General features: G+C 58.3%; 1 protein-coding gene across 13 annotated transcripts in view; it reads left to right on the top strand.

Annotated features, from left to right (window-relative positions):
• SHANK2 (SH3 and multiple ankyrin repeat domains 2) overlaps nucleotides 1-26,563 on the top strand; it is a 453,415-nt gene that overhangs the window by 298,617 nt on the left and 128,235 nt on the right. For all 13 annotated transcript variants that reach the window (XM_082749132.1, XM_082749139.1, XM_082749141.1 and 10 more), the window contains 2 exons: nucleotides 11,990-12,072; nucleotides 13,678-13,802. In XM_082749132.1, coding sequence (XP_082605258.1) covers nucleotides 11,990-12,072; nucleotides 13,678-13,802 — 208 coding nt within the window. The remainder of the gene's footprint in view (nucleotides 1-11,989; nucleotides 12,073-13,677; nucleotides 13,803-26,563) is intronic.

Here is a 26,563-nt window from a genome sequence, read left to right as displayed (position 1 = left end):
CGACTGTGGGGGCTTCACACGATGTCCGGCTGTGAAGACGGGGCTGTTGTATGTCTACCTCGGGATGAGCAGCACGTCCCGGCACCTGCTCCTGGTCGGTGGTGGTCTTCTCAGGAGTGGGGTGGGGGAGGGGAGGGGGGAGGGAAGTTCTCATGAGCGTTGTTCTGCTGGGATCTGCTTTGATAAACTCAGACATCCCGAGATCCTCTGGCTGAGGAGGGTCAGTGTTGGGGCGTTTGGGGAAAGTGGGGAGGACATGGGGGACAGACGCCAGGCTGGCTATCTAATGACGGGGGGGGGCGGGGAGGAAGACAGATACAGATGTAGCCCGGCCCTGCAGACAAGCCCCTGGAAGCCAGATTGTGGTCAAGAAGGGATCTGTTTGGGGCAGGCTGGGAACCACCGGACCGTCACCGGAGGGGTGAGGAGCAGGTTGGCAGCCCCAGCGCAGAGGAGGACGAGACGGATGGCCTGGAATGGCCGGCCGTGTGCTGGGGCTCCAGCTTTCATAAAGAATAATGAGGCATGTGGCAGGGGTGGGGGCAATCAGGAAATCCCAAAGTCCTGGGGAGTTCAGGGGAGACACCAGGAAGCCCCCTGGAGACGCAGACCATCTGCGGCCTGGCGGCCGGCTGACTTCGTCCCCGGAGGATCTGCGAGCACGCGGCTCCGACAGCGCTGTCCGGGGGCCGTGGGAAGTGCCCCAAGAAGGCAGGCACGGGTGTGGCAGGGAGCAGATGGAGGGGGACGTCCCGCATGGAAAAGGGACACAACTGGGGACAAGCGCCTGCTCTGCTCTCGCATCTTCCTCGGGCAGCAGCTCGCGGCAGAAGTGAGTGTCAGCACCAGCGGCCTCTGCGGACCGGAGCTCGGAGTGTCTGTCCGCCTGGGAGCAGCCTGACTTCTGAGCCCTGCGCCAGCCAGCCCTGGAGGTCAAGGGCATGCAAGGCTGGACTACAGCCAGGAGGACACCATGGTCGTGTGCGGCGGTCGAGGGGGGCGCACCACGTGTCCTGGGACTTGGAGGAGGGGGACGTCTCTGTGGCACTTGCTGGTTTCAAGAGGAAGACACACGGGGCTTGGCTAGACAAGCCGTGCTGCAGGCACTTCCCGTTTTGGTCGCTTTCCAGAACCAAAACCCCATTGGCCGACCACGTTCGACTTGGTTGGGTGCAGGTCTCAGCCCACCATTTCCCTTCTGTCGGGCCAGAGGCTGGTCCAGTTCCTCCATCTAACGTCCTCGGCTTTGGCGGCAGCTTCAGAAATTTCCCACGTGCGCCATGGCTGTCTGTCTCCGCCACACGGCGCACAAGCTTGGCCTCGGGACCGAGGAGCCGCTGGGGTGTTTCCGGAGTCCTTGCCTGGTCGACGGCACGCCAGTCGTGGCCGAGATCAAGATGACCATCCAGCTGTGGCCTCTGCTTTCCAGACCGAGTCTATCGGCGATGAGGGGCTGTAATTAAATCTTCCCCGGGGAAGTGGAAGGCGGCACGAGGCCTCGGGTGCACATCTCCAGGGCATCCTGAGCCCTTGCGGCTAATGAGCAGCCCTTGGAGAAGAAGGGGTCTGGATGCGTCTCTCCCGCTCAGAGCAGAGCTTGAAGGAGGCTTGATTTACCAGAAAGTCTCAGCATCCGGATTCTGGTCATTTGCTCAGATCTCGTTGACAGGCAGCCTCCCCCACCCCCCCTGCTCCAGCCCCCAGATGCCCATTAGGAAGCTTCTGGCTGCAAAGGACAGGAGCCCGCTCACGGTGGCCGGGGCGTCCGTGGCAGGCCTGAAGGAGGACACGTCTAGGGTCCACCGTGAGGCTCAGCAGCATCTCCAGGGGCCTCTTGGCCTCTCCCTCGTGGCTGCAAGACGGCGGCCGTGGCTCTGAGGGTCATGCCCTCAGAGCAGATCCCGAGCAAAGACTAAGGGGAGGAAAAGGCACTAGGAAGCCCCCACTCTAAATCTCTCCCATGAGGAAAATCTTGCCCTCGAGTCTCACAGCCCCAAACCATGTCCTGTGACCGTTCACAACGGCAGGGGAGGCTGAGAGCAAGTCTCTGGCTCTTCCTGCCTCTGTTGTGGGAAGCGACTGGGGTGGGCGTGCAGGGGTGGGGGAGACAGGGCTCTCTGGAGATGGTGGCTTCTGAAGTGGACTTTGAGGAATGAATAGGAGTTCGGCATACAGCAAGCACATAGAGCGTGTTCCAAGAAGAGAACCTCGGCCATGCCCCAGAAGACCCCCTCCTGGCCCGGTAATTGAGATGCAAGTTGGGAAGCACCTACCTAGCTAAGCGCGCCCTTTCAGCAGTAGAATATTCACACACGCATTCAAGCCCCGATGTTTAGAAGCTGGGCCTCCTTGGCGTTGGCTCTGCTCATCAGGACGGGCGTGTGTCTGTGTTTCAGGAAGGACTCTTCATTCCACCTTCCTGAATCTTTCTAGGGCATCTGGTGGATGACCTCATTTCTCAAAAGCATTTTCCTTGGGTCTTTTCTGAAGCTCAGTTGTTGTGTCAAAATTGGTACCTGTGGACAGTGACACAAGTATGGCTTGTGTGGGACGAAGACTTCTCCCGGCTTTTATGACGCGTGGGCACAGGGGAGTTATGTGTCACTCACATACACGCATCATTGGTGTCCGGTGTCTTTAGAACATTTAGACCATGATTCTAAAACCTGTGGCCCAAGGACCCAATCCGGCCCCTGCCCCTTTGTGTCAATAAAGCTTTATTGGAACACAGCCCCACCCGGTCATTTACATAGCATCATGGCTGCCTTTGAGCCACCAGTAGCAGAGTGGGCCACTGCACCCGGGAACCACAGAGCCTGCAAAGCTGGAAATATTTACTCTCTGGCCTTTTACAGAAAGAGTTCATCAACCCCTGTTCTAGAATGTTTGCAGAGCCCCTTTCGAAGGACGTATGCAGGTGCTCCACGTGAATATGTGTCTACTTCATACTCTGAGCAACTTTGGGAACCTTCAGTGAAGGCAACCTCTTCTATAAGCACTAGCCCTGGGAAGAGAAACGAGATGTTCTATGGGAAAAGGCTGGATGGTAGCAATGGCCAGGCCCTACCCTCCAGCCGGGGCCTGGCCTGGGTGTGTCACTCCCTCCCCTTAGGGGTCAGTGCTATCTGACTGGCCAGCTGGGCCCCCAAGCCCCTCACTCAGCCCCAGATCAGCCCGCTTTCCAAAGCCAGGAGCACCGAGTGGTACCTACGTTCGGTCTGGCTCCCACGAAAAGATGCGGCTTCCAGTCAGAGCTGTGGACGATATCTGTCCACTGCTCCCTGAGGGCCTTGGGGACGGCCTGCCCCACAGCCTACGTGGCGTGGTCTTTCTGGGCAAGTTTCAAGACCAACAGATGGGGCGGGCCTCTCCTCCCACTGTCATTGCCGCAGGAAGAAAAGTCACAAACAGCCACTTTCCGCGCTCCTCGCAAAATGTCAGGCTGTTGTGCGGTTTCCCTGATTTTTGGGGTGGTTTTTTTTGTTTTGTTTTTTGTTTTAAAGAATATTCAGTTTAGGACCAAAGGCAAAGGATGACAAGTCAGGTATGCGGTGGCTGAGCCGTGTGGCCCTGGCCAGATCTTCCCCCTCCAGCTTCACGGACCCTCCACCGTGAAGGACCAGCATCAGGTCAGCAGCTACGGGGAGGTTCCAATTTTGCATTTTACGGGAAAACCGAAGCCCAATGTTGGTGAGGGGCCTGTCCAAAGTCCCACTTCCATCTGGGGTCCCCGCCTCCAGCCACGTCTTTCCCGTTCCTAGGCCGGAGCAGGAGCAGGAGCAGGAAACAGGCCGTCTCGCCTTTTAGACCCTATCCCCTTTCCCCCTCGGGCAGCGACGATCGCCTCCCGTCCTGATGCTGAACGCATTTCGGCCGCATCTTTGTCTTCTCCAGCAGCTGCCGTTGGCAGGTAACACGCCTGGCAGTGCTCAGGAAATGCTTTGGGGTGATTTATTACAAAGTAATGAGACAATTTAATTTGAATCAAGTTCTTTGCACATTATTGCTTCTATTAGGAAAAACTTGTATTGCTTATCACGTTAGCGACGAGGAGACACGCCAGGCAGGGTGTTTTCATAATTGCCGATCTGGAGACGCGAATCCCCCGTCTCTGCTGAGTGGGTGTGTGAGCTCCGTGGGGACGGAGCCTATGTCCGCACCGGTGCCCCATGAAAGGACGCTGTCTCCCCGCCCGTGGAGCAAGATGGGCTCCCAGGATCCCGGGGTAGCGTCATTTGGGAGTGAACTGTCCCCACTCCTAACTTCCTGCGTGTGACGCCGTGCAAAGCTCAGGCCACAGAACACCAAGATGGCATCGCATGCACGGCTTCATCTCACTGGGAACCGTGCAGCTTCCTGCTTGTGTGGGGGCGTGGGCTGGGGTGGGGGGCAGCAAGACGGCAGCACCAAGTACCTCCTGGCTAGGAAGCAGGAAGGGGGCTGCACGGAGTGCCAGCGTGTGTGGACAGGGCTGAGAGGCACTAGCTCAGCAGCAAGTGACAGATGACTCGGGGAACACGGCCCCCCCGCCCCCACCGCTTGCTTGCGACTGCCAGACCTTCCTGAGGATGAGCCCCGGCTCTGCCCCTGCCCGCCCGTGGAGCGGCCCTCTGTGCTGCCCTACAGCCAGAGCCGCCACAGCGATCTGGGCCACCTGCCCATGCCTGGCATCTCTGCCCAGCTGGGACACCTGTTGAGGCCACCGGCACCCCCCTCAGAGGAGCTGACAGGCTCTGTGTGTCGCCTCATCCTTCCTGATTGGCAGAGCCCGGAAATTTCTAGGACAGCCACTGTCATTCCTGATCCCTGGAGGTCCCTCTTTCTAATAGTGTCCCAGTTCCTGCCTGCATCAGGCTGTCACCGAAACGCGTTCACTGGGGGAGTGACCGAGACGAGGCTTCTCTCTGGCTTCCGTTGCGCTGCTCTGGAGAGGGCGGGGACCCTCCCTCCACAGCCGCTTCTTACGATATGTGCACCAGCCTCCCTAACAGGTGTCCCCGGCGGCGGGGGGGGTCCCCAGGCTCCGCCGCCCCACCCCCACCACTGCTCCAGCGGCCCCAGCCAGGACCCGCCACCTGTTTGCACGGCCCGCGTGGGTGGACCTCGCCAGGGACAAACTCTGCTACGATCTGGGGAATTTTGTCTTTGAACCAACACTGTGAGTAATTCCCCCGAGGGTCCTGTGAGTTCCTTGCCGCGGCCGCTTACCCAAAGAGTCGTCCAGCTGAGAAGATCGGACTGGCCCCTGGTGTTTGCGTGCGGCGATAGGTTTGTGGATACAAACCTTGGTGAGCCGTGAGGCGGACCCCACGTTAGGTCTCGGAGACAATTTGCACGTGGCTGTCTGCTCTTCGGAGACAATCCAGCGCGGGCCGATTTGCACGTGGCTGTCTGCTCTTCGGACCCCACAGCCGGTAGAGTTTGCCTTCCAAGGTCACAAGCACGTCCGTGGGGCCCCGCAAAGCGTCAGGCCGCCGGGGCTGGGTTGCAGGGCCTCCTTGCTGAAACGTCCCTACTGCCTCCCGGCCGGCGCTCTGCACCCCTCACCCCGCTCCCATGACCCCGAAGGAGTCAACACGCCCGGCTCCCGGCACGTCCCGGTGTCTGCGTGCGCCCGCTCCCGCTGACTCTGGGCGCGGTGCCCTCCTGCCTTGGTGCCTCGTCTGACCCGGTTCCTGCTGGTGGCTTAGGACAGGTGTCGCCAGCGGCAGCCACAGACGTTGGGTGTGAATTGTTTCCGCGGGACGTGGTCGCTCCTGCCATGTGTGCCGGCCACGTGCTGGTCACCTCTGGGTTGCTGCAACAAGGCGCAGGGCTACGGAAGACAGTGGACCTGTGGTGGTGGCTCGTTTCAGCCACCCTGGGTAACACTGGGGAGCAGCAGGGGCCGCCCTGGGCCGGCACCCCAGCCTCTCACTGCCTAGCTGCGTCCCTCAGACCGCAGACCCGAGTGGGCAGGTACCCACGGCCCATGTGACTGTCTTCTCTGGCCTCTCCTGATGTGCCTCAGAGCATTTATCTCGTGGCTCCACCTCCTTCTGGAATGTTCTCCTCTCCCTCCTACCTCTCTAGCCTCCTGACCATTCACTCCCGCTCCTGCGTCAGCCCTCCTCCTCCAGGAAGTCCCCAGCCTGGTTCTCACCGCACCATATTCCACACACTCCTGAGGCTGCCTTCCTGCTTGCCGCTGCGAGAGCTCCCTGCAGCCTCTGCAACAAATGACCATGGGCTGTGGAGACAGAGATGCATTCTCCCCGTTCTGGAGGCTGCAAGTCTGAGCTCATGGTGTCGGCAGGGCTGTGACCCTCCGAGGGCTCCGGGGGAGGGTCCTTCCCCAGTTCTTCTGGCTTCCAGCCTTTGCCAGAAATCCTTGGTGCTTGTTGGTCTGCAGCCGCGTCCCCCAATCCTTGCCACTGTCTGTCCTCACCTGGCTTCTCCGACCGAGATCCCTCTGTGCCCCGAATCTCCCTCTCTTTTCCCTTATAAGGACCAGTCATTGGTTTAAGGACCCTCACTAGATGCAAGGTGGACCTCATCTTCAGATCCTTAACTAAGTACACTTGCAAAGACCCTGTTTGTCCAAGGAGTCAGGACCTGACTTCTGCAGGCCGCCGTTCAACGCGCCACATGTCTCCATAAGGCCCAGACTGGGCCCAGTTTGGTCTCTGCTAAGTGCCAAGCATGCAGTCCATCCCTGGCACAGAGTAGGTACTCAGTGAGTTGTGGCTGCCTCAGCTCCTGGTCCTGACTGCTTCTGACTTTCAGCCTTGCACCAACAACCCGCCCCCATGGAGCAGGGAAGAAATGTAGCTGTCTGACTTGATGTCCAGACCCGGATAGCTCCGGGGGAAGCCATCTGGTCTACCCCAACAGTCCCTGTGCTCAAGGTTCAGATGCCCGTTGTGATCCTTCCCATGAGAGCCAAGGCAGGCAGAGCCAGCCCGGGACCTGGTGCTCACACATCTCGGCCGCCCCAGGCCTGGCTTCCCGCGGCTCTCCTGGTTCCTCCAGGACCAGGCACCACTGCCAAGGGAGCTTGTTTGGGGCTGACAAACCCTAAATGCCGGTGCTCCTGCCTGGCACCTGCTGCCTCTGGACCAGGGGAACGGCCCTTCCCTGTAGGCCGGTGGGGGTGCTGCCAGGAGAAAGTGGACCTCCGGCCACAGTTAAAACCATGGATGCCTGGACACCTGTGGTCCCGAGAGGCCGACACCGGGAGTGTGTTCGTCCCCGCTGGTGGGCTGGGGTGCTGGGGAGCACTGTGTGGCCAGTCCTGATGGCCATCATCCTCTTGTCTCGTTCCAGGGACATTCAGTGACCTCTTGACTGTGGTGGGCAGTGGGACTGCTGGCTGAGTGAGAACATGGAAACCTTTCATGGTCTCTACCATGTGGCTCCTAGGGGAACTTCGACACAGGGCCGTCTCCCAATGTAGATATGGTTCTCAGTGGCTGCCTCTCACATTGTTCAAAGCAGCCAGTGGCCTACATTCCATCTTTGTATGAACTAGTGAAGGTTGCCTGCCCTTTCCTCAAGGCGCTTTACTTCTGTCTGTGCCAAAATAGCCATAATAAATATGGGGATCTTTGATGGTCATCATGTAAATGGTAGCCTTTATAGTTGCACTGTGCACAGCCTGCCCAACTGTACTTGGTGGGGCTCGATGCCTGCACGCTTTGCCTTCTGTAGCTCCTGCTACAGGAAACTGGCAAAGAAGGGTACATTTTGTGTTCATTAAAGTGCCTTTCCACCCCACTCAGAAAACACGTCTGAAGACAGCACAGCTAGATTGCATTTGTGTGTGTGTGTGTAGTCAGCAAACCCAGGTAGAATCTCACTAAGAAGGAACATCGTGCACTTAGGGACATTCAGAGAGGAACAAGGCACTGTCATTTGCTCCCAAGGAGCCCATGGCTGATGGGTTAGTGGGTGAGAAGGGTCCCCTCAGAGGCTTGGGCCTGGCTGGAAGACACCCTCAGGGAGAGAAGGTGTGACATTGACCGTCGTTGGAAGGGTGTGGGGTGGCTTCGGCCCAGGGCTGAGAGCCTGTGAGTTGACCAGTGTTGGGAGGGCACGGCAGGCCCAGGGAACGCGGAGCACAAGGCAGTGAGGCACGAAGGGCCCATGTGGGGGCACTCGGGTAAAAGGCAAGACCAACAGTAGAGCATTTCAGGGAATGAAAACAAGCCGGTGTGGGGGGGGGCGCTGCAGGAAGGCGGGCAGCGACTGGGGTCCGGGGTGGGGGCGGATCCAAAGTGGGGTGCGGGCTGATCACTGTGGCTGGGCTTCTGGTTTCACCAGGCTGTGTCCCCGGGGACCGGGTGGCCCCCAGGTCAGCAGCATGGGACCCATGTAGGCACCAAGGCAGTGTCCCCATGCGGGCAGCTCCCAGGGCATTTGATGTGCATCTGGGGAGTGGGGCTGGTGGTGTACGGCCAGGAGGAGGCCGCGTGGCCCCTGGTTTCTGGGGCTGCGGCCACAGGTGCTGCGGGTGGCTGTGTCTGTCGGCCTGAGACCACTCTTAGATCATAAACCAGATTCAGGAGCCTCCTGACAGTTTCTCGTCTCAGGCAGGTTCCTCCCGGAGGCCGGGGCGTGGGAATGCCCAGTCTGACTTGCGGGGTAGAGGGAGTGCTGCGCGCTGGTGTCGTTCGGATGAAACTAGACGTGAGCTCCTGTTTCAAGGGAGCGATGCTCGCGTTCGGAGCTCCCGCTGCTTTCCACGGTTTGCTACAAAGGCCGTTCTCTTCTGACCGCCTGGGACTTCCCTCCTGCTTGTGCCTCGGGCTGCCCGGGCCCAGCCGGCCACATGCGGGAGGCGCCCCACTGTGCTGAGCTGCTCCTGCCCTCTGGGTGCGACCCAGCACCCCGGGATTGTCCGGGTGGGAGGCGTGTGCATGGACACCCTTCACGGCCGGTAGTGTTCCTCCGCCGCCTCCCTTGACACACCCAGGCTTGACGCCCACCTTGTGTTCACCCCTGTCCTGCAGCAGCCCACAGTCGCAGTGGGTACACCCTGTGCTGGGCCCTGTGGGTGTCCAGGGTCGTGCCGTCCAGGACCCACATCTCCCGGGGGATGGGGCACAAGAGGGCCGTTTCCCCGTTACGGGGTCTTGTCCTGGTTGTTCCCCAAAGTGCCTCCCAGGTACATACCACTATCTCCACTTAACTGGCCGGGGTCACTGTGGGCTCGGGAGCCCAGGGGGGTCCCAGGAAGGAGGAGAAGAGGGAGAGGTTGGCACGAGCAAACCCTCTCCGAGTAGGGTCGCCGTCACTAACCCGTGCTGCGCGCCTGGGCTGCGGGGGGTTCTGTCGCTAAGTCCTCTCAGCCCGCAGGGCGTGGTTTGCCCCTCAGCCCGTTGTGCAGAGCAGGACACTGAGGGTGTGAAGGTCAGAGTGACCTTGGGTCCGAGCACAGTTGGGATCTGAGCTGAGTTCTGTGTGAGCCTTGCACAGCCCCGGCAAGTTCCCCTTTGTCGGGGCACAGCCGGCACGAAACGTACGGTTGCCTGCGAGCCACACGAAGCCCGAGGCAGCATTTGGTCCCGCCGAGAGTTGACCCATAGTAGGGCCGCCGCCTGGAATACAAGATAAGGGGTGGGGACGGGGGCTGCTTATGCGTCCATGGGAGATGGGGCCCAGGACCGCAGGGCAGGCATCCACTTCGGGGGCTGCTTGCCCGTGGCTACTCATGCGAGGGCGGTGCAGGGTGAAAGTGGGGCACAGCGGCCGGGGCCCCAGGGAGCCACAGGCCAGGGCCCTCCCCCTTGAGGAGTCCAGCTGGAAGCGAGGCACGTTGGCAGGTGGTCCAGGTCTGCGTCCTGGCTGGGCGAGGCTGTGGAGACAGGAAGGTGGTCGGCTGGGCAGAGGGTCTGCTCACCACAGAGCCTCCACCTGCCTCCAGTTCCTCCTGCCTTGTGGTCCCCCAGATCCTGGCTAAGTACCAGCCTGCTGCCATTTCTGTGGGCCACTGACGGCTCCCCGGGGCTCCCTCAGCCCACCTCACTGCCCTGGGAATCGCCCCATCTGACCTCACAGTACCCCAGGAGGTGCGTGGCTTCTTGCTGCCTTGTAATGCGAGGGCGAGTCTTAGAGGTTTAGGGATCCCTGTCACCACTGGCCAGGCCAGCCGTGGGACCCTGCCCAGAGGCTCCCAGGGCCCTTGACTCCTGACCCTGCTTGAGTCCCCTTTCTGACGGGCTTCAGCGGGCTGAGCCAGGGGCTCATGGTCACGGCCCGGCTCCCAGAGCCAGGGCTCCCTGTGCCCAGGGTAGCAGGCAGAGCAAGAGCACCGGGACAAAGCCCCTCCTCGAGTACTAGACCACCCTAAACCCGTCATCCCAGACTGTGCGGGCTGTGAGCTCTGAAAGTGAGTGTCTGCACTCGGCCTGCCCTTAGCTGGAAGACAGGGTCACCCCAACAAGTTCCGTTGCACGCTTGTCTGCCGCAAGGCCAGGAGCTCAGAGCAGGTCAGGCCACGCGTGCATTCTCCGGCCGTGTCCCCCAAGCTCTCTGAGGCTCCCCTGCCTCATCTGGGCCCTGAAGAGCTCTGTCCAAGCACCCCTGTCCCTTGTCTTCCTGGGGCCCAATCTGGGTTGGCTAAGCTGCTCCCGGGGGGCTGCACGCTGCGGCCCCATGCTCCCTGCGGGCTGTGAGTCTGGTGCTGGGCAAAGCTGACCTTCAGTGTCTGTCACTTCCAGCCTGTCTGCCCGTTGCTCCCACTGTTTGCCAGCTGCGTCCCCTGGCCTGCCCCCCTGAGGGCCGGGACTGCTGAATTCCTCAGGACCTGTGGCCCGCAGCCTCCCATGCATGACCAGCCCCTTAGGACCCTGGAGAAAGCCTCTCCTCGTTCCCTCCCGCCCCTCCTCCTTCCCTGCGCAGTGGCCTGGCCTTCCAGCTGCCGACTTACTTCCGGGGCAGCCGCGAGTCCTGGGGGCGGGGGGAGGGGATGCCGCCCCTGGGAGGTGGGGAGGGCCACCGTGTAGCCCCGGCCCCGCGGCCCGCCAGGAAGTCCACTTCCGTCCCGCGCCCCCGGGTGCCTCTGGGGGTGGACAGTCATGTGGCAAAGCGCCCTTACTGTGCGTGATGGGAGGCTTTGGCAGCTGAAGCAAAGTTGGAGCTTTCGCGTTTCTTTCCTTTAAAAAAAAAAATGCTGTGCCAAGAGGCAGGCGGTGTGGCTTTAGGTGGTCTCTCAAGGAGGGTCACCCCTGAGCCCCCTTCTCCCTGTCCCCACGGCTCGTCGTCCCCTGCAGGAGGCCATGCCGTTGGTGGCTTGGGTGTCGCCGGAGTGACCTGCCTCCTCCTGCTGGGAGCCCCCGCCCCCCGGCAGCGCCCCGGCCGCCCCCTCCGCCAGCCTGCGGCTCCTCTGTGCGGGATGGCGCCCAGCAGCAGCCGTGGCGTTGTGGGCCCCGCGGTGACGGTGGGGACACCACATTCATTCGCACCGAGAGGGAGGGGTCGCTGCGTCTCGGCTCCGGCTCGTGCGGAGAGCAAATAGAATCTGATTTTTGAAAACCCCTTCAGGAAGAAGAAGAAGAAGAAAAACCTGCTGCCTCATTTCTCCTCTGGCCGCTTTCAGTGGGCCCCCCTGGAAGACGCGTCGGCCCGGGCGCCCTGGCGGCCCTGCCCCCCGTGGCTCCGGGCCACTTACTTTCTTTGCCTTTGGGTGCCCAGAGCCAGCCCGTGCGGCCATGGCTCGGCGGCCTCCCCACCACGCCTGACTCCTTCCTCCCGCTCGCTCGCTCGGCTCCGGCGCTGCCTGCCCCCCCCCCCAGCCCCATTGTGCCGAGCCCGCCTATCCCGTTCGCCGGCCCCCCCAGCTGCCTCCGCGCCTCCTGCTCCCTGTGCTGCTTAGTTTCCTCCATGCTGCCTGGATCCGGCGAGCCGGGTGATTAACGGCCAGGATGATGAACGTCCCCGGCGGAGCACCGGCCGCGGTGATGGTGACGGGCTACAGTAATGGTCGCTATCCCCGGAATTCTCCCTACAGTGACTGCATTATTGAGGAGAAGACCGTGGTCCTGCAGAAGAAGGACAATGAGGGTTTCGGATTCGTGCTCCGAGGGGCGAAAGGTAAGAGCCGCTGCTGCCGGCCTGGGAGCACCCCCTGTTGTGCGAGTGTGAGTGTGTGTGTGTGTGTGTGTGCACGCCGGATGAAAACGCTCCCCGGCTCAGAAGGAAGCCTTCTTCCTGGGGGCACTTGGTTGCTAGACAACCATGTTCTTTAACATATTTCGCCTTACTCAGAAAACATCGGGGCTTCCTTGAGGAATATTTTCAATTTTCTGTACACAGTGTTGCTCCAAGCGAGCTCCAGCTCTCGCTCTCTCTCCCTCCCCCCACCCTTAAAAAAAAAATATCGTGGGTTTAATGTATCTTTTGTGGTTTAGTTCAGTGCAACTGTAGCTAGATTTGGAGCTCCTGGTCTCAGGTGTCCACAATGACCCGGTGCTGAGTTGCGGCTGTCTCGAAACTGCCCCATTCTGGGAGTGGGCTTCGGCTCCAAGTGCGGCAGGCGCCTGTGTGCCCGCCTCTAAGGTGACTTTGCAAAGGAAATGTGGCAAGATGGTCCCCTCTGCCGTGGACTGAGCCGGCAGCGTACACGTCATGTGGCCTGGGGTGGGGGGCTCCGGGGACGCATTCTATGGCCATGCACCCCCCCTCACCGGCCCTTCACTTGGGGGCTTCCCTTTCAAAAGAAAACAAAATGGCATCAGCTCCCCGTGAGAGGAGACATCTGTCCCCCGCGTGTGTGGGTAAGCCATGTGTAAGTTCCATGTCAGAGGCTCTGTGCTGTGCGGGGTCTTGCACCTGAGCTAGGAAGGGCCTCCTGCCCTGGGTGGGAGCCCCACCTGCCCGAAACTCAGGCTGGCTGGGGGCCATCTGCCCAGAGAGAGAAAGGAAAGAAGAATCTGTCCCCGTGTGTGTGTGTGTGTGTGTCCATGTCCGTGACCGTCTGAGTGATGTTCTAGCCCCTCCCCCTGCTGGGGTCATATTCCTTTTCCCACCCACCCACCCCCGGCCGCTCCGAACTACCCAGGGCAGTCCATCTCTTGCTCTGGACTTTTGCTCAGCAGCTGTGTGGGGCCCACAAGCCACGGCTCTCTTGGCCGAGGAGCGGGGGCCCAGCCTTCCCGTGGGTGCTGGCCGCAGAGTGGTCGCCGGGAGCCGGGCTCCCTGTAGACAGAATTCATAAGCAAGTTCCCAATCCGCAGCCACCCACTGGGTCAGTGCTGTGATCTGTCCATGCTCCGAGTTGAATTCCCTTGGTTGCGAGTCTCCGTAGCTGGGAATTTGGCAAGTGGTTCCGTGTGGTGCTTCCGGAGCTCTGTGTGGTTATGGGGGGACTCGTCCATTTTTAGAACTGAAAATGTTTAGTCACTGATGCTTTTAAAGAAAATGACAGGCGTGTACGTATAGACACGCACAGCACATTACTCGTGGTTTCGAAAAGGCCAAGAGACATGGTAGCACCAAGCTCCACTTGGCTTCGTGGCTCGAGTTGGTGCTGGCCATGACCGTGAGTGGCAAGCCCTTCCCAGGGGAGAGCGGGCCGGAGCGCCCACTTCCAAAGGGAGACACACACGCCCCCTTTCTCTCAGGGGCCCGTGAGGGGCCGGGGCTCCCCACCCGGAGACGTCACCCAGGCTTGAACTGAAGTATCCCTTGTCTTCCCAGCCGATACGCCCATTGAAGAATTCACGCCAACGCCGGCGTTCCCAGCCCTGCAGTACCTGGAGTCCGTGGATGAAGGAGGGGTGGCATGGCAAGCCGGACTGAGGACCGGGGACTTCCTGATTGAGGTAGGGACACCGGTGTTTGTATCTTTCCGCTTGGGGAGAGCGCCGCCTCTCTTAGGGTTAGCGTCCGTGGTCTTGGCTCGTGGCCATGGAGCCAGATCTAGGGGGCCTCACGGAGGCTGCCATGGACCCACGTTCGTGGGTTGCTTCCTGGTCCATCCATTGGGGATGCCATTTCCGGTGGACTTGTGCGTTTGGACTGTCTGAAGGCCTTGGCTGTAACTCTTGGGAGGTGGAGATGTTCATGGAAGTGGCCGTCGGTCTTGAAGTAGAAGACAGGAGGAAGAGACACAGGATTGCCACGATGTTGCGTGGGGTTCGGTAGCTATAGGAATAGACACTGCTTGGGGCCGTTGTCCTTCTCGTGCCTTAAGGGCCGGACGGAGAGCGCTGTGCTGTGGCTCTTGTTTGCTTGAGGTCTGTAACCTTGGTGGCTGAGAGACCGTTGATTTGCAAGTTGCAGTGAGTGGCCCGGCAGATGCTGGCCTTCAAGGACCAAGTTGCCACGTGCGAGAGGGCACACAAAGGAAGTCACGAAATCCAGATGCTTTGGAAACCAGCTTTCGCTTGAGGTGAAGGGAGCATTCTCTTCCTTGAAGGAACCCCGTGAGACACAAGTGTCCGTGTTTCTTGAGCTTGGCTGGGGTCAGCGATGTGGTGTGTGCAGGCGTCCGAGCTCCCAGCACGTCTGAGCTCCCTGCCTTTTGCGGGTTGAGGTGCTACTTTCAATCTTGTTGTGCAAAGGAATGTGTTACTCATTGGAAACATTAAGAGTGAAAGAGCACGCTGTGCCCTGGAAAAAATTATTTGTAAAGGGTTTGGTTCGCTCCAGGGCCCCCCTAGGGAGTTCACGTTTCTTGGGAAAGCATTCCTCGACGCTGACCCTGTGTCTCCTCTGCTCTGGAAATGCACATACGGGTGGAAGGGAGGGGGGACGGGGAGGCCCCGCCACTGGGCCAGCCGGACACTTGCTCATTCTGAAGACCCAGACCCTGGCGAGCCGGGCGCTGGAGGCCGGTCTCCTCATTCTGCCTGAGCTTCAGGGGCGCTGCTGAGCCCAGGTTGGCTCATGATTTCCTTAGGGCCTCTCCAGCCTGGTGGACCGAAGGAAACCCAGGAGATCCGTTGGAGGGGGAGCGAGCCACGGAAAATGGAGAAGGTGCTTTACCTTCCTCCAGGTATCGTGTTGGCCTCGGTTTTATTTTCTGAAAGCTACATTTAAATTCTTCCTGACCCATCAGAGCCTGGTTCGGCTGACGCCTTGGGTACGTTACCCAGAACGGTGGAGACCGGAACCTGCAGTGCTCTCGTGGGTTAACTCGATTTGTAACCTCACGAAAATGCAGAGACTGGTTGAATCATCTTCTGTAGGATGGAGTTGTGATGTAAGTCTCCTCACCGTGCGCGCGTGCGTGCGTGTGCGTGTGTGTGTGTGTGACAGAGAGACAGACCCAGGGACAGAGGCTGTCACTAGGTTGACACAGGCAAGACTGGTTCTTGGTTTTAAATAATAACCGAAGGCTGCACGTGCAAGCGTGTGGCCCGCCGTTGGGCTCACTGGAGGGCTCCCTGGATGAACCAGTCAGTAAGGGAAAGGAGGGAGTGCCTCGGGGCGCGCGCTGGGCCCACCCCTTTCGCAGGGAAGCCGATTGCTCGGGGTTGGTGGACGCGCCCGCAGCGCACGCCCGGCCTGGGTGGAGGAGGCCAGCCACCCTCTCCGATGGACGCCTCCGTGGAAGTTGGGGCAGGAAGGGTGCCTGCGCTTCTGCTGCCAAAGCCCCTCCTTGGACGTTGCTTTTAACCTCTGATGTGCAAATGCATCTGCCATTTGGGGACAGGTTTTCGTCCGAGGTAACCTCCGATTTCCAGGCTTCTAGGAATGGTGGGCCCTGAGATGCAATAATGCCGTGTGGGCGTGACTGTGTCCCAAAGACCCGCAGGAGGGCTGAGCCCTTCACAGCCACCTCGGGCTGCTTACTAGGGCCCATATGCAAACGGGGGGCCAGGGGGTTGGACCCTTGGAAGCCTGCCCCACCCAGTGCATTTCCAAGGCGACTCAGGGGACTCAGAAAGTCTCCCTTAGGTGCTTGATGAGACTGCGTGGATGCCTTCTCCTTGCTGCCGGACTTCACCCCTGGAGAAGCGAAATCCCTCACAGCCTTGAGATGCGTCGTATCCCAGCAGACGTTTTCCACATTTTCCGTTGAAAAGTTTCAACCTTGGGAGGGGGGTTCTCCATGCACGCGTGGGTCTCGGGCGAATCTGCATTTTGGCCAGAAGCCATCCCTGGAGTTGACGGGGTTTCCGAGCCTTGGTGGAGCGCGGGGTCCCGTGGGCAGAGGTCACCAGGGCAGGCACACTGTCGTCGCCCCGTATCCCTCCGTGCCGGCTCCGTCTCTCGCTGCTCTTGGACGGGGGCTCCAAACATGCCAGTTGTTTCCGTTCCCTTTAAAAACACATGCTGCAGCTTGAATGTGGAGACCAGGGGCAGCTCTTGATGGGGATGTTCCCTCTTCAGAGTCCTGAACTGCCCTCTCCCTTCTCGGACTTGGTCATCTTGCTGGCATCACTGTCGCCTGTCGTGAAGGGTCTCCTGTCATGTGTGCTTTTCTTGGGTGCTTACCCTCCGACTCTATGTCCCTCCTGCCTTAGCACTGGGGAGGACTTTGCTCCTTTGTCTTTGGGACTCTTTGCTGACCACACCCTGCTTCTGCCGCAACGCAAAAGTTTCGAGCAGAGTCCCTTGTAAAAGGTTCTCATGAAACCAGGAATTACAGTGAGATCAATGGGTCCTAGTGCGCCAGTAACTTGCCATTAAAACTCATTTTAGAAGCGGAGAAGGAGGAGTGGGCACTTGAACTTGGGGGCCCCGTAGGCCATGTGTATTTACCACTTTCAGATCAGCCTGATTTGCTGAAATCCTCTGGATGGTTGGGGCTGCTGGGCCCAGAGAGTGTTAGGAGGCAGCGGTGTGGGCAGGGAAGTAGGGGCAGAGTCCTTCCAGGGAGAGCGATGCTTAAAGAGAAGTGGGTCCCAGTGGCAGTGACAGGCCAAGGGGAGAAGTGAGCAAGGGAGTCGGAGCAAGGTTTCCTTTCCCTGTACATCACGTGTAAGCACGGGGACTCCACCAGCCAGGAATGCTAAAGGCCCGCATCCCTTTTGGTTACAGCAGGAAACCCAGTTCGAACTGAGCTTAATAATGATAGAAGCTTGTCAGAGAATTGAAAGCATAGAGTTTAGGGGGAGAATCAGCCAGATTGTTGAAGACGTCCTCTGCTTCTTCCTGGAGATCTTCTTGGTTAGGTCTCCCCACCCCCAAGAGATGCGGCAGGAGAGGCCCCTCGCGAGCAGGCATGAGGAGGAGCTGGCTGGCTCACAGATGACAGGTCTGCATCCAGTAATCAAGGAGACATGGAGGTTTGGGGATGTCTCTTTGGTGACCTGCAGGTCGGGCTCACCCAGGGACGCGTGGCTGGGCATCAGAGCCACCTGTCCTATTTACAGAGACTTGGTGGCCAGCCCACACCTTCGGAGCCAGAGTCTCAAGGCAGGAACTTGGGTGTCACGTCTTTAGGGCACTTGGGTGATGCCGCCCAGGGTTCTCGTATCAGGCAAGGTGATGGCCAGCTGGCCTGATCGTGTGGGCTTCCTGAACCTCTTCACTGGCGTTCTGGCTGAAGGACAGAAGCAGGTCCTGCCCTCGTTTGCTTGTCACGACACGGGGCTGTCTTCCCTCCCCAAGCTCCCCCTCCGGAAACCCAAGTTTTCCTGCTTGCATCACTTTCTTAGACAAAAACATCCTCTATCTCCAGAATGACCCCTGATTCAACTAAACAGTAAACCTCAAAAGGGCAAACTACATTCGCGACAGACACAACCAAGGCCCATGTCCTCTTGATAATGACTGAGGGTCTATCTGCCCAGGCACCCCACAGTCCCACCTGACCCTCTGCATAAGCCCAGAAAGTGGTATCTGTTGCCCTCCCCGTGGTACCGATGAGGAAACCAGGCACAGGGCGGTGAAATCGACTTGCCCGGCATCGTGGACCGGGCGAGTGGAGACGCTGGCGTTCCGACCGGGGCCGCCTGACGCCATGATGCCAGAGCCCAGAGAGTCCCGAGTGTCGCTTTGATGTGGTCGATGTCTAAATGGGCAGAGGGGAAGGAGAAAACAGATGATGAGCTGCCAGTTCTTATTTTCAAATTAGCAAATGCTTTTTTTTTTTTTTAATTACTCTACCCTACCCATCGCCGGTGACAGTGCTCATATGTCGCTACGTGAAAGAATAAATCGCCATCAACTTTTTAGAAACCGCTGTGACAGTATGTCGTAAGAGCTGTAAAGCCACATCAGGGGTTTTTACCTCTAGGAATCCATTCTGAGGGAACGATCTGAAAACAGGCAGAGTGGAGACCACAGTGTAACAGAGGGAATCAGGGGATGGGGCCACAGGGAAATGGTGAAGGGACCTCGGGTGTCTGTCACGGATTCCCGAGAAAGCATTTCACAGTGAGGCTTGCAAGGAGTTCTCGATACTAATGAGAACTGATCACCTTCTATCAGGGGAAAATTATCTGCACAATACCATCTAAATCATACCACCTCTCCCCAAAATAGGCCTCGGGGTGGGGGTGGGGGGAATAGGAAAGGAACCGTTAACCTCTGGGTGATGGGATCGTGTGTGATCATCATCTCTTTGATCAGACCTTTGTCTGTTTCTCAGATTTTCCAGAGTGACAGCATTCGCTTTTCTGACAGGTATTAATTTCATAAATAGAAAGTGATTCCCTTGGAGAAGCTGTCGCACGCAGCTGAGTGGTGTCTCAGCCTCCGTGGCCAAGGTGTTGCTGTTTGCTTTCGGGACGAGAACACTTTCCTGGGTGTTAATTATTTTCCTGGGGCCATTGCTCACCAACCTGATACCGTGCCGGAGGCCCCTATGGTTTTTGTGATTGTTTTCTTAGCCCTGAAGTGGCCAATCTCGTTTTTGTGTTAATTCCCTAAATAGGTTTTCCCTTGCAATTAAGGCAGGCGGCAATATCTTTCATCCTTGAAAAGCGATGCTTGAGTTTGCTAATTACTTTTCCTCGTATTAAATGCTTGCACTAGTGATGGCCTACAACTGTTTTATAATCTCAGTTTGCACTGAAGTGAGGCCGCTAAGAGGGGTGCCCCAGTGTTTTCCTGAGAGACCGTCTGAGTATCTTATAAAATGTTACTCCGGAAACATTCTCTTGAGAACGGGACTTGAGAAACGCAACATGGGTTCTAGCACGCGCTTGCCTGAACTATTACTTGTAACCAGGCTGGAGCTACAAACAGGTGTGAAAGCCTCGTGGTAATCTGCCAGCCTCCCCCAGCTTCGAGATTAATTTGTGCAAAGGAGGGGAGACAGAGTTCAGGCTACAGCCGAGCTGTCACTTGCTCTGCACGTTATTGGTCAGTGCAGGCTTCCTGGGTCTCAGGGTCCCCATCCACAAGATGGGTGGTTGTGAGGATTCAGTCACCAAGACGATTTTTGGGCTCGTGGGCTGCCGTGAGTGTTGGTCTTGTTGGTTAAGAGCAAGCCGAGGGCCAGCCGTGCTGGGCACAGGGCGGACATTCTCGTCAGCATTTACCGTCGAGGGCCATCACGTCCTTGGCCGCCGTGCATGATGCCTGACTGAGCAGAGGGAAGCAGTGACGGGGAGTTGAACAAGTAATAAGAGCAAGTCGTCATAAGTTACAGTCACGGCAGGCGCATCATTACCAGGACCGTCTCAAGCATGGAGCCGTTACAGAGCACGTCTGCCTTGGGCCAGGCACATAGAGTCATCACGTGCCAAGTACATTCCAGCCAAGAGTGCCTTGGCCGGAGCATCTCTGTGCCTCTGCGGTCAACAGAGCAGCTGGTGCAGGGGCCTGCCCCGCCCCACCCCCGAGCCCCAAGTACCCCTGGCAAGCACACCTCCAGACTTGGCTTGAACCTCTGCTCCCAGGGCGCTCCCTCACTGCCTTGCTCAGTTCTGTTCTGGCATGAGTCTGGCTTTTGGGCAATCTTGGAATTTCTCCCCACGCTTCCCATTCTGCCCTCCAGCCACAAATCCGAGGGCTGAGGCCAGAGCCCTGCTGTGGTTCCCGCGGTGCTGGCCTCCCTTCCATCCACTTGTTCAGTCACAAGACCCAGCTCAGGTTTCTCTGCCTTGCCTTTTGGGATAGCCTGGTGCCTGCATGGCCAAGCTGGGAACTCTACCCTCCCCATCCCCCAAATTCTTAACATCTTGTTTACATACTTTTAAATGAGTTTTTAGTGCAGTAAGTAAGTTAAGACCCAATGCCGGCTGATATTAGCAGGAAGCGAGGGCGGCCCATGAATTCCCAACTTTCAGTCATTGACGCTTCAGTTGTGAAAGTCTGTTGGTTTCACATGCAAGATAAGCAGCACCCAGTGGCCATCTGGGGTCTCTCCAAGTGTGGAGGACTTCTGAAGCTCTGTGGCTTCTTGCTGTACACGTTTTGAAAAAGGCCAGGGGCTTGCCAACCAGCCTCCTACTCTAGCACCCCTGCTCCTGGGCTGCCGGCAGCTGGGTTAATGCAGGGGGTAAGTGTGGCCATCTTGACCTACCTCTCCATCCCCCTGCCCAGCCTTGCTGGGCTCTAAGCTTCCAGTCCACTTCTCAGTGATGATTGCAAAACATTCTTTAGTAGCAAATAAAAGTCAGCACAGAGGAGTGCAGATGTGTTTGTTTCTTGCCTTCCGACAATGCCAGCACCCATGGCAAATGATTGTGCCCTTCCAAGACTCATAGCCTTGGGATCTTTGCTATGTGGATCTCTTAGCACTGGGGTCTTTGCTCTCCAGGGCTCTAAAGAGGCCCTACTCTGGGCAGAGCATAGGATCCTGGACCCCTTTCCAGCACATAGCTAACCATAGCCCCTTCTGCGCCTAGAGAATCATTCACTTTGTCCTCCATATTGACTGGGAACAGGTGGTCCAGGCTGAGGAGGAGCCCAAAATCCTGCTGAGAAGGTAGATGCGGGCATCTTAGCTATTGCAAATCTGAAGTCTTGGCTCATTCATTTTGGGGTTCTAATTTGAAGCATCAGTGATTTCAATTTCAGGCTAAAAAAAGATTCAGAATCACTTCAGGGGACCGTGGCTGCTGTGCTCAAGGCTCCGTAGGCCTGGCAGATGGCAGTGCACTGGGTTGGATAGAGACAAAAAGGAGCCACGGTCAAGGGCACTGGCTGTGCAGTGTGACCTGGGTTTGAATCCAGCCTCTGTCACTGAACTATTTGAATGTGAACTTGGGCCCATCACTCATCCTTTGGCCTCAGTTTCTTAAACTGTAAATAAAAATGTGTTTGAAGCACATAGCATGGTTCCTGGCAGAATGAGATCTCGGCAGTCGTTAGCAGTCGTACAAGTCATTTCTGCAACTTCATTCAGGCACCGGGCTAGTATGTGCTGTGGGGAAAAAAGACATCAATCTGACTCAGTTCCTCTGGGAACTCACAGTCTGGAAGGGGGCAAAAGCAGGGGATGGTGAAGGCCCCAAGGTAAATCTGAAGAAGGACTTTGTTAAAGAGATGGTGTTGGCATCATGCTTAGTTGTGGTACGTGGGGTTTCTATAGGCAGAACTCAGGAGGGTCCCAGGGAGAGCTTAGGGTGTCAGGAAGGCTCAAGGTGAATTTGGGAGTGGTTGAATGTTATGGAGCTGGGGGTGACTGGGTCCAGTCCAGGGAGGACCTGGAATGTCAGTTTAAGTTTGGGCATCTCTGTATGGCTGGTCGGTGGCAGGAGCTCTCCGTGGTGCTGAACCTCTCCGGGGAGCTCTCCTTTGTGCTGAAACTCTTCCTGCTGTGGCCTGAACTTGAGGGCTGGAAGGATGCCCCCCCCCCCCCCCGAGAAAAGGCCTGATGGGAGTTCTTGGTGCTTACTCTCTTGTTCCCTTCTCCTCACACCCCTGCATCCTATTTCCTTGGCCTTCCTGGGTACCACAGCTTCTTATTAAGTGAGTGTGTCTGTCTGTGTCTGCTTGGTGGGGAAATCTCTCCTGTAAAGAGGGGTGAAGGGACCAATATGGGTTGAGTGCTGCAGGATCCTGTGCTCTAAGGCAGCTTCCCATCATCACTGAGGTCTGGGCTTACATGTCACCTTCCCAGAGGGCCTCCCTGGGCCCCCTGCGCTTGCCCTGACTCTGCCACTCCACTGTGTGCTTCTTTCACCACGAGAATTGTCATGTGTGTTGAGCGATCAACTGTCTCCCTCATGCGGACACCTGCTCCCTGAAGGCTGGAGAGCTTGCTGATCTGGTCCCTACTGTGTGTCCAGCTCCCAGTATATGCCTGATGCTTGACAGAGGCCCCAGAATATGTGTTCAGTGATGGACACTCCTGGAAAGCAGACATCTATGCCATTTTTGCAGATGATGGAGATTACATGGAAGCTAAGGGCCCCACAGGGAGAGCTGATTCCCAACCTTGCATCTTCCTGATGCCCTGGGCAAGTCTCAAGTCCCGGAGACATAATCTTACAACCATCTTCCTCAGCCTGAGGAGGATGCTGTAGACCCAGCCCCAGTCCACGTGTGGTGAGGTCTGCAGGAGGCATGGTGAGCTGAGAGCTTCTGGTGCAGGGTTCTCTGATGTGCCTCTCGACTCCTGTGAAAGGAGCCCTCCTGGGTCCTCTCTACCTGCCCACCCTCCTCCCCTCCCTTCCTCCCACTCACTCACCTCCCAGTATGCTCAGCAGGCTCTCGTTAGCATTGATTTGTCTCTGACTGCAGCGCCCTTTTGTGGGGCGTTTCATGATACAAGCAGTTAGGTTGGCAAATGAACTGAAGGAAGGCCTCACGCTAAATGCCCTGTCGGATCTTCTAATTGACAGAGTTTGTCAATCCTGGGAATTAGGTGCGTGCGTGCCGATGATAAGAAGAGTTCAAAAGAGAAGGGCTGGGGAAGGAGAAGGGAGTGGAAGGCCAGGGTTAGCCTCTGATTCTCTGAAGTCCTGAGTGGTGTCCTTTCTTTGGTGCTATGAGACCAATCACCCTCAGGTGAAACTTCCAGCTCCCTCGGGCTGGGACCTTCGGTTTCTTATAACAGACTTCAGTGCACCTCCTCTGTGCTCAGCCCCCAGTCACGGAGATGAGTGGAGGCCATCTTTGCCCTTGAGAGGCCAAGTGGAGTGGGGAGAGAAGCCCAGAAATTTCTGTTGGGCCTCAGGGCCAGGACAGAGAAGAAGGGATGGGTTGGGGAGGTGGCACACACATCCTGCCTGGAAAGACAGATGGGCCTTAGCCCTGGCCCTCTCTCCCTGGTCACCCAAAGGTGCCACGCTTCCTTTCACCCCCAGCACTTGCTCACGCTTCTCATTCATGCTCTCCATTACCCCTCTCCCACCTCCACTCTCTCCACCTGCATGACTGGCTCACCCTCAGATCTCTGCATGGCGGCCCCTCCTCGGGGAAGCCTCCCCGACAGTCCCCGAGACACCCATTCGCAATGCGTGTCCCTGTCCCTGCCTGAACCGACCTAAGGGGCCAGCCAGAGCCCAGCTCAGGGCAGGTACACAGTCAGGATCTGTGAAATGATGGAAGAGAGCGGGGGGAGGGCACAGCCAAGAGGAAAGCTCAGAGGCAGGAGCGCCGATAAGTGTGGGAGAAATGTCTGGAGGCCCAGGAAGGAGGAAGAGGCCGGGGCCTCCGTGTCAGGGAGGGCCTTAATGCACAGCTGACTCATGAGGACCTCACTGTCAGTGGAGGCAAGCTCACTCGAGCCTTTTAGCAGGGACTTCTGTGGCTGAAGAAAGGAGGTGGAGGCAGACTAGAGCCCACAGCCCTCGAGAAGCAGATCAGAGCAAGCATTCAAGGCATGGTCCTAGGAGATAGCCCTCCTGGGTCTAAATCCAGCTGCCCCACCTGTGCCCTGTGTGGCCTTGAGTAAGTTACACAACCCCTCTGTGCCTCAATTTCCTTCCCTGCAAAGTGGGAATAAAGGCATCGATCTCATAGAGTCTCCTGAGGGTCAAGTGAGCTTGTAAGTCTGAGGTGCATAGAAAGAGCAGGGCAGGAGCTAAGGCGCACATGCGAGAGGGGCCGTTACTGTTATGCTGCTCTGGTTGCTGCCCTGGGAGGGACACAAGCCTTCCCGACCAGGGCAGGATCCCACCGCCCAGGAACCTCTCCTCCATGGGACCTGCCATGCTGAAGTCAGGTGTGAGCCCCAGGAGGACCCTTGTGCCCAGCATGGGCTTTGGAGAGATGGGGTTGGTAAGTGAGGGAAGGCAGGAGAGTGGCGACCTGCAGGAACCAGCGCCGTTCGCAGTTACCCCTGGGCCCAAACAGGGCAGTGCTAGGACAGGCCAGCACCCTGTGGCTCCTGATATGGAACTGGAGTTTCTGGGTTTCTCCTAAGCAAGGGCATTAGACCGACATCCCTGCCGCTCCCCAGCAACCCTGTTCCTGCTGTGCTTCGTCCTCCCACTGGACGAAAAGCGGACAGAGACACAGGGGCCGGCTGACTGACAACATCAGAGAGAACCGCACTAAGCCAGTCCCTCCCCAGAGCACACGCCACGTGCTCTGAGCATGCTGCCTCCCCGGAGCCTCGCCGGAACCCCGGCAGGTGGCTTCGGACACCAGCCTCCGTTCTCAGGTGGAAAAGGTGAAGCCCAGAGAGGTCAAAATAGCAGCTCAGAGTCACAAAGCCCCCACATGGCCCGGTGCCACCCAGCGTCTTTCCGCTCACACGCTCAGGTGAGAAGTCACAGGAGAGTCGGGTCCCTGCCTGGGCTGCTGTCCCAGGTCCTGGCCTGCGCACGGCACCCCCGCCGCACCGCCCGCGCTGTCCCGTCTGCGCTCCGTTTCCAGCTCTAGGGGGACTCCCTTCATCACTGTTCAGAAAGATCCGGTTCTTTCCATGGCCACAAGGCCCTACAGCACCCCCCCCACCTCCTCCTTGCCCTCCCCTCCCCACCCCCAGCCTGCCCCCTCGGTTCCCTCACGCCGTGTCTTTGCCCAGGTCATCTCTTTCCAACCTTGCCTCACCGACCTCCTCTGAACGGCACAAACCTCCACAGACTGCTCGCCCCTACTGAGGGACGTTTCTCTTCTTGGCTTCACCACACATGGAGTTTACATGACACAGGATGTGTTGGAGGAACAGCTCCTCTCCAGAACCTGAGTCCCCTCCGCGGGCAGAGCCTGGTTTGTCCGTATCCTTGAGGGCCTGGGCTCATCCCAGCACCCAGGAGAACAGAGTCAGGTGCAAAGCAGGAGCCTAGTTTGTTGGTGGAATGGGTGAGCTCCTGGTGAGCTCGGGGTCGGGCCCAGAGGCTAGGTGGCTCCCTGAGGATGGCAGGACGCACTAAGAGCATGTGCTGGAAACGTCTGTGTTGGGGGGCGGCGTGTCTCTCCTGGACCACCTCCCTCAGACCCCACAGTCTGCACCTTGAAAAGCGGAGAGAGACGCAGGGGCCGGCTGACTGACAACATCAGAGAGAACCGCACCAAGCCAGTCTCTCCCCTAAAGTTCCAGAACTCTCCCCCCGTGCCCACCCGAATCCCACGGACTTCCCAGGGGGATGTGTGCCTCTGCTTTCAGAAAATATTAGGGACTGGGAGTAAACGTTGCTCCCGTGTGAGCCTGGTGATGGGTTTTTCCACGAGTGTTCTTTCTTTAGGGTTGGTGTAAGTCACACTCGCCCGGGTAGAACTGAGGATACGGACAAACCAGAGAAAAGTCAGGTGATGCTGCCGGGAGACACAGTCGTTGTAATGTTTGTCTTCTCGGGTTTTTATTTCTTTCCACGTGCCTGTTACAGATACACTCGGTCACGTGCACATACACACGTGCTTTCCCCACCGTGCACATCTTTGTCATCATGATGAAATACACTCCCCATGAAATTCACCAATCCAGCCGCAGACCGTGTGCGTTCCAGCGGCATTTCGTGTACCCGGTGTCGTGCATCTGTCGTCCCTTTCGCACTCTGAGTGTTTGCATGCCCCAGAGAGCTGCCCCATCCCCAGTAGCCGCGACTTCCCAGCCCCTCCCCCACCCTCTGCCTCGAGCAGCCGCTGGTCCACGTTCTGTCTCAGTGGGTTTGCTTGTCTGGACATGCCCGAGGCGTGGAATCCTGCAGCACGTGGCCTTTTGTGCCTGGCTCCTGCCGCTGCGAATGTTTTCAAGGTTCGCCCACGGGGGAGCACGTGTCTGAGCTGCTTTCCTTCTACGGCCGAGCGATGCCCCATCGTGTGCAGAAAGCCACACTTTGTGTACCCATTTGTTCCGGTCGATTCCACCTCCAGCTCTGGTGCATAACCCAGCCATGGCCGTGCATGTGCAGGACGCGGTTGCAGTCCCTGCTTTCCGTTCTTTGGGGAGCACGCCTCCGAGTGGACTTGCCGGGCCGTACAGTAATTCTGTGTTTATGGAAACCACCAACCCTGCCTGGGGTGGGAGCAGCAGGTGTTCAGCGAGGCCCTCGGAAATGGCCATCTCTGGGCCCAACCTGGCAGGAGACACGGGAGAGCAGAAGGCGGGGAGGCGGCCCACGGAGACAGAACTCAACGCCACCGGCAGCTTCACTGCTGGACCGCGCGTGCCGGGGCTGCCGATGACGTCACCCCCGGCGACGGTGGCGGCGGTGGGAGGTGCTCCTGTTTCTCCAGCTCCCTGCGTGCCGGGCTCTGCCGGGGGACTTCACGTGCACGGAGCTCACCCAGTGCTCAGTTTCATTTGAACAGTCCCACCAGGTCTTTACTCTGCTAGAGGAGCCTG

The sequence above is a fragment of the Mustela nivalis genome (genome assembly GCF_964662115.1).
Source record: "Mustela nivalis genome assembly, chromosome: 9".
Taxonomy (NCBI): domain Eukaryota; kingdom Metazoa; phylum Chordata; class Mammalia; order Carnivora; family Mustelidae; genus Mustela; species Mustela nivalis.
The sequence above is the reverse complement of the archived record's forward strand: the minus strand, read 5'-3'. Positions and strand labels throughout refer to the sequence as shown.